Raw genomic sequence first — 6,851 nt, forward strand, 5'->3', positions numbered from 1 at the left:
TCACTTCACGGCCCTGCTCCTTGCTAGTCCATACAGGTGCAGGCAGCTTTGCAGTGGCCGGCGCGCGCCCGTAGGCCACCCACACCCACGCGTACACTTGTGCCGTTGCCTGCCGCCCGTTGGTTGGCTCTTTGACGGAGCGTATCCACAGAGCTAGCTGGCCGGTTGGCCCCGCGCGCCGCGCCCGCCCTTGAACCATACAGCTCTGCATCGTCGAATTCTCCGGTGCTTGCTCGTAGAGCGCGGCTGGTCTGCAGCCGAGCCATGTGATCTGCCTGCGGAGGCAGGGAGAGTGCTCTCCCAACCGCAGGCACGAAGGATGTCGCCACTATCTTTTGCGTCTTCCAGCAAAACTTTGCATGTGTCGATCCGCGCAGCCTTTTCCTCACATGACTTGCAGCAAATAGAAAAATATTCCTCTGATGGTTGGTCACCCTGGGCAGTCCCACTCAGTCCGTAATGAGTGGTGCCACGTATATACTCTGCTAGCTACGTGGGCAAGTACGTACAGAAATCATTTCCTTTCGAAATCGACGAGGTTGGTGGTGCGGTCGAATCCGATCGGGCATGCATGGCATGCAAGAACGGATTAGGGAGGGACAAATCGACAAGTTCATTTGGTTCTGCTACTAGCAAACAGTCCACATGCATGAGACAGAACTGGTAGGTACGGAGTACATACACACATTTTTGGCAACAAAGCAACAGACACTGTCACGCTCTGAGACAACTTCACCTGTTGAGAGACGTTACAGCTAGCATGCCTGCGGTACCTGTACCTGTACCGGTACCTACCTGATCTGCCACGTAACGTAAGTACTGCCAACCGCGTCACTGTCAGTACTCCCTGCCTGAACTGAAGCTACGATTCAGAGTTTCAGACACTGTACTGTACGTGCTCTCCAGCTGAGATCCATCCACGCGTGGTGGCGTACATCAATCGTAGGCAGCGCTGAAGAAGACCTTGGCGGTGCTGCCGGCGAGTATCTGGAGCACGCCGGCGTTGCTCCGCGCGACGCAGCGCGGCGACTTGAACTGGCTGACGGGGGCGCCCAGCGAGAGGTAATGCCGCAGCACCCTGTGGAACGTGCCCCGCTGCAGCACCCGCAGCTCGAGCGGGCCGATGGCGCGGGACCTGCGCGAGCCCACGTAGCCCGGGTCCGCGAAGGCCCGGTCCAGCTCGTCGCAGCAGGCCCGCAGCGCGTCGTCGTGGCCGGCGTCGGCGTTGTTGAGCTCGAAGAAGACGACGTAGTGGGCCGGGTCCGACGACATGTCGGCGTAGCTCGTGTAGTCCACCACCTCCAGCTTCTCGGCGGCGAGGGCCTTTGCGGCCGCGCGGTCCACGGCCAGCTGCAGGTCCTGCTCGCTGTTCTTGTCGATGTTGATGGACAGCACCAGGTTCCGCCGGCAGATGAACCTCAGCTTCGGCGTCGCGTTGTGGAACCCGGCCACCTGCACCACGTCCCCCAGCCGGTACCGGTACAATCCTGCCAAGTGCGAATTTTTCTTGTTATTGGTAATGTTATGTTACCATCTGTGGGAATTTTTCTTGTGATTTTCTGACTGAAGAAAAAGGATCAAAAGCAAGTACTACTACATGACATGCAAACAAGCCTAATACGGCATGTAAAATGATAGTACTGGCCAACATGGCAGACATGTGATGGTTCAAACAAAATCTGGTCATATGCATGGATACAACAAATGTTTCTAGTACGGGGCCCTTTTTTCTAGCCGTGGGCCAGTGAGTGACCACTGGCCAGACCACTCTGGTCTCACAGATTGGACACGTTCCTGTAACCTGGACCTGCACGGCCACTTGTGTCGTGACAAGTTCTTATCCGATCGATCATCTGACAAGGACCACATGACAAATCATCTTTTCTGTAGGCCCTTTATGTGGTGCCCATGGTCGTCTCCTCTCATCCATGCAGCATCCAAGTGTAAAGACTACGACAGATCCTACCGATTAACTGACGTACTGAAACCTAAATAAAATGGAATAAAATCGCGGTCTCGGTTCAAAAACAAGAATAAAATCGTGGTTAGATGGATAATGGTCGGCAGTGACGGGAAGAGAAAGTTTATTCTAGCTGGTAGGGTGTTGGACTAGTGAGAAAAAAAACAGGGCTGAAAATTCAGCTAATAGAAAAGAGGCATTTGAAACTTGAAAGAGCATGGTGTTTTTGTTGTTTTGTTTGACAGTTGCAGGTGCCGCATTCACATGTGAACGCATGGCACCACCCCCTGGTCAAAGTTAAGTATAGTAAACCATTGGTAAATAAGCTCAAGGCTGCTAAGAGCCAAGAACGATGAACAAAAGCAAAACGACAGACCGCATATATAGGACTAACATATTAATTTGCTATTAATTTGTTCTCTGGTTCAACACCAAATCCTTAAAGTACTTGCACACAATTTTCTCTCAAGTCCCAGGTGCAAGCCATGTAACTAACCAGGATTCCTTTTTATATGTTGGAAAAACAATTAGCATTTGCATAGACGAGTTAGTGGTCTATGTATACGAAAAGAATTCAAGAAGGAGAAAGATCTCCGCATCTGTATCGGTTGATGCACGTAATCTATATTATTTAAAGATAAAATAGTGCCAGAGTCAGGCAGAATTGTCGAGCAAGTCGATCAAAAGAACTATGTATCAAGTGACTGTATTGTTCTATTTCAGACAATTCTGTTAACCAAAAAAAAAACATCGGACAATGCTGAATAAGTCCTTGGAGCCTCGCATTACATGTCAAGCAGGCAGCAGCAAAGTTAATACGTAGTGAGGCCGTACGTCGACGGTGTAACTTTCATGCAAGTTTTCTGGCACAAGCTACCTTGTGTCTTGTGACAGTAACACCACAACTAATTAAAGTACGCGTACATGTACGAATGCGATATGGGTCATAATATCATGCTCCTACTACTAGATGGTGTAGTATTGTTTTTCTGTTTTGCCAAGCAAAATCGCGATAGTGTAGCCCGCGCGGTGACTTTTGCCTCCTAACTCCTAAGTCAGAGAATCCGGATCCCTCCCACACACAAAAAATCACCAATATATGTCGCAAATACTAACAAGGTGCTCCTGGTTTATTCAGATGGTTTTCGATCGGTGGCCAAATTGATCCACTTGACGTCCTAACCGGTCCAAAAAAGCTAACGTCCACTTCAAATCACTGTGTGTTTCAACAGGAATCCATCGACCGGTGACCATCTTATCTACCTAAAAGCCATCTATCTGCATTTGCCTGAAAAGTGGACGCTCCATTGTTCAAGAGGTGTGCGATCTGATCACCGAGCCCAAGGATTTGGAACTGGAAGGTGACACGCAAAGTCAATGCCCCGTTGACAAGTCAAAGGTGATGTGCACCGAGAGGAAAGAACGAGAGAAGAACTTCCAAAAACAGAGTGATATTTCGTACCCCTGATTGTGCCACAGTGTATCCTTTTGAACCCTGTAGCCAGCAACTTAAGTTATGGACCCGCATGTCAAGCTTAAATGTCATGACACGTAGACACGTAATTCTGAAAGACGCGTCCTGCCAGGCGAAGATTGTCCTGCCTGCCTGCTGCCGCCCTAGCCTTTTTGTACGACTGCTAATCTACCGTCTTCTCTAAGTCTAGCCGGAGGCGGACTACTGCAACGGCAGAGTAACTCCGCGGGTTCATGCATGGAACAGCGAACATAAAAGAGACAATTAAGATTTGCACCGTGCATATGGCGTGCATATATACCTGCGAAGGTGGTCATGACAACCTCGTAGTGCTCGCCGACGACGACCTCCGTCAGCCCGACCGGCTCCTCCTCGCCGCAGCACGCGTCAGCCGTCGTACTGCAGCCGGACCCGAGAGGGATGAACTCGAAGAAGCCGATGTCAGGCAGCACGGTGAACGTGGCCGACTCCGGCGCCACCCCGGGGTCGACGTTCGCCCCAATCCACCCTTCGGACGCGCCGTACTCCGCGGCCACCAGCGGCAAACCCCCCGCGTAGTGCCGGAGCTTCCTGACGTAGTGCTCCATGGACCCCGTCATGATGCCGTACACGTACTTGGCGTTGGGCCACAGCGCCGGGATCACCCCGTACCAGTTGCTCAGCCCGGCGCAGGCCCGGCCCACGGCGTCGGCCAGCGCCGGGTCGGGCCGGGCGAGGCGGGCCGACACGGCCCGCCTGAGCGCCGGCGAGGTGACACGCGTCGGCGAGGGGGAGCCCCGGCGGATGTCGGCGCAGAGCTCCTCCCAGACGCGCTCGAAGGTCTGGAACGCCAGCACGACGCTGTGGGCGAACGTGGCGGTCACCGACTGCACCTGGGCCCGGGAATGCAGGCCGCAGAGGAGGTGGCAGTAGAGCGACTGCGCGAAGTCCCCCGTCGCGGCCTCGAAGATGACCTCGTCCGGGCTGCTGCACTGCGACTGCACGTCCCGCATCGTCGCCTTGAACGCCTCGCTGCGGTACACGTTGGTCGTCGCCGTCGTCGCCGTCAGCCCGCCTTTCGTCGTGAACTCGCGGCTGCTGTAGATGAACTGCAGCGCCTTGCCGCCCTTCTCCACGGGGAACTCCCTGCCGGTCGATCGAGAGCGTGTCCAAGAATTGATGAACCCGTTAAAATTAATGGAGGGCAAGATTAAACCAGCGGCATGAGTTATGACTAGAAACATCTTAAGTAAGGCGAAAATGACAGGCCGGAGACGGCCGGGCATGATCAGCTAAAAGGGGTTGCAGTCGATCGAATTATGGCAGAGAACGACTCGCCGGATCGAGGCCGGGCACCAGAAACAAAAATCTGGACAAGATTTGCTCTGTGGCCAAGGAAAAGGAGAGTGACAACCGGCATGCCGGCGACGGGCGTACCTGTTCCTGAAAGCGTAGGAGGTCCGGTATATCTGCATCGTGGACTTGACGAGCTCCTCGTTGAACAGCAGGTACTTGCGCTTCCCCTGCGTCGTGCCCGAGCTGCACGCAGCACATCGATCACCGTGATCAGCCATTAGTCCAAGCTGAGAGCTAGCAATTAACCTCATTAATTAGCAAGTGTGTGGCGAACCTTAGGGAGATGGAGGTGACGGGCTTGGCGGTGAGGACGGGGGAGTCGTCGCCGTCGGCGATGCGGTCAATGTAGGGCTCGAAGTCGGCGTGCGTGGCGAGCGGCACGCAGGCGCGGAAGCTGCCGGCGTCGGTGCGCCCGGCGAGGCCCAGCTTCTGCAGGTACTCGGCGGCGGCGTTCTCGCCCAGGATCCGCCGCAGCGTCTCCCGCTGCACATTGGCGGCGTCCCGCGTCAGCCGCTCGAACTCCGCGATCACTTTCTCCCCGCTGAACTCGCTGCCAGCCTTCTTCTCCAACATCTTGTTGTTGCTGCTGCTGCTGCTGCTTCTTCTTCCAGGATCACTCAAGCCTGATGCGTCGGGATCCAATCCTATCGAACCTGATGCAAGAAGCTACAGCGACAGGAGGAAGGACCGAAACCAAGTCAGGACCATGGCGGTGGTTGATGAAGGGCTGGATTTTGCATCTCGAAACAACAGTATGTTCGTCTGGATAAAAGAGCTTGACAGGACAAAATCAAAAACCGGCAGAGTAGGAGTAGCACTGCAGGAGCCCTGCATGGCCAGGACTTTCCTTTGCCTCTTCGACGAAACAAAACAAACACCAAGGGGAGGAGGGCAAAGGAGAGGAGAGATCCCATGAAAGAAAAACAGAGCACTGGAAATGGCAGCCACAAGTGTGCTTTTCGCTACCCGTGAAGTGGAACCAAAACCAACCAACCACAGGGAAAAGATCCTAGTAACAATCTTTGAAACTCGCTAGCGAATTAGTTCGGTCAAGAGGCAAAAGATCCTAGCAATCTTATCACGTTCCATCCTTTGCCTCTCACGCAAATCAATAACAGCTGCCCCAAGAATGAACAGAAGCAAGAAACCAACGCAACAGACAATAACAGCTAAGAAAAACGGCGCGGCCACGAGCTGTGGGCGCAGGCACTCACCTCAGGGTGAGCAAGAGGGGCTGGCTGGCAGCGTCTGGCGCGGCGCGAAGAGCACGGCTACGAGGAGCGGGGAGGAGATATGTATGTACGCACTCGCCGACGAAGCACATATATGTAGCTTAAGAAGAAAAAAACTGCTCCTGTGTGCGAGTGGGAGCAGTAGTGCAGTACAGACTCTCCCGGAGGGACGAGAAAGGGGTAAAAAGATTTTTGATTTTTGGGCATGGGTTGTCGATGGGGACACCTGATTGTCCCCCCGTTCTTTATCCTGTGGAATCAGAGACAGCTCAAGAAAATTTTCTGTCCTGTTCTATTCATTACTAGAAATGGAGGGGCTGGGTTTGGGAATGGTTCGATTATATTTATGCCATCGCGGCTAGTGACAGCGATTTGGAGCTGATCAGGGCGCAGTAATGTCGATCGAGTAACGATAAGGCTTAGCTTGCCTACTGCCGATCGTGGATGTAGAGAGGTTAGGCGTTAAACTCCATGGCCGCTGTATTGACTTAGCACAACGATCGTAATCAATAAATAAAACACTCTTCGCGAATAGGGAGCGTATATTCATTAATCAACTTAAAAACAGTTATTTCTCGCTTGAAGATCATATCCATTCGATTAAGATTCTCTCATCATCATTTTTACACGAATGGGCAGTGATAGCATCGACTTAGAAATAGTTACTCCTTCGGTTGCCTTAGAAATATCAAATACCTTTCGGATATTAGTCGTCCATCTTTTTATCTAAAGGTCTTTATTAACTTCGGTGCGGCTATATCTAAGTTACCTAATTTTTAAACAAAATGCTTAAATCTAAGTTGATGAATCAAATCTGTTGGATTAATATCTAAATCTCATTTTACCCTTC

The 6,851-nt window shown here is 52.4% G+C and overlaps 1 protein-coding gene across 1 annotated transcript; it reads right to left on the bottom strand.

Annotated features, from left to right (window-relative positions):
- Positions 1 to 589: 589 nt before the first annotated feature.
- LOC100844662 (jasmonic acid-amido synthetase JAR2) lies at positions 590 to 6,302 on the bottom strand. Its single transcript, XM_003565633.4, has 5 exons — positions 5,984 to 6,302; positions 5,044 to 5,435; positions 4,851 to 4,952; positions 3,736 to 4,559; positions 590 to 1,487 (listed from the first exon to the last, which is right to left on the bottom strand). The coding sequence occupies exons 2-5, from the start codon at positions 5,340 to 5,342 to the stop codon at positions 937 to 939; spliced, it is 1,776 nt and encodes a 591-aa protein (XP_003565681.1). The 5' UTR covers positions 5,343 to 5,435; positions 5,984 to 6,302; the 3' UTR covers positions 590 to 936.
- Between the last annotated feature and the right edge of the window lie 549 nt (positions 6,303 to 6,851).

The sequence above is a fragment of the Brachypodium distachyon genome, chromosome 2 (genome assembly GCF_000005505.3).
Source record: "Brachypodium distachyon strain Bd21 chromosome 2, Brachypodium_distachyon_v3.0, whole genome shotgun sequence".
In the NCBI taxonomy this organism is placed as follows: domain Eukaryota; kingdom Viridiplantae; phylum Streptophyta; class Magnoliopsida; order Poales; family Poaceae; genus Brachypodium; species Brachypodium distachyon.

Excerpts from the sequence above, each read along its gene's own strand:
- LOC100844662 (XM_003565633.4), bottom strand. The coding sequence starts at position 5,342 with ATGTTGGAGAAGAAGGCTGGCAGCGAGTTCAGCGGGGAGAAAGTGATC. Across the intron at positions 4,953-5,043 it reads GTCACCTCCATCTCCCTAAG|CTCGGGCACGACGCAGGGGA; the intron begins GTTCGCCACACA and ends TGCTGCGTGCAG. Across the intron at positions 4,560-4,850 it reads TCCTACGCTTTCAGGAACAG|GGAGTTCCCCGTGGAGAAGG; the intron begins GTACGCCCGTCG and ends ATCGACCGGCAG.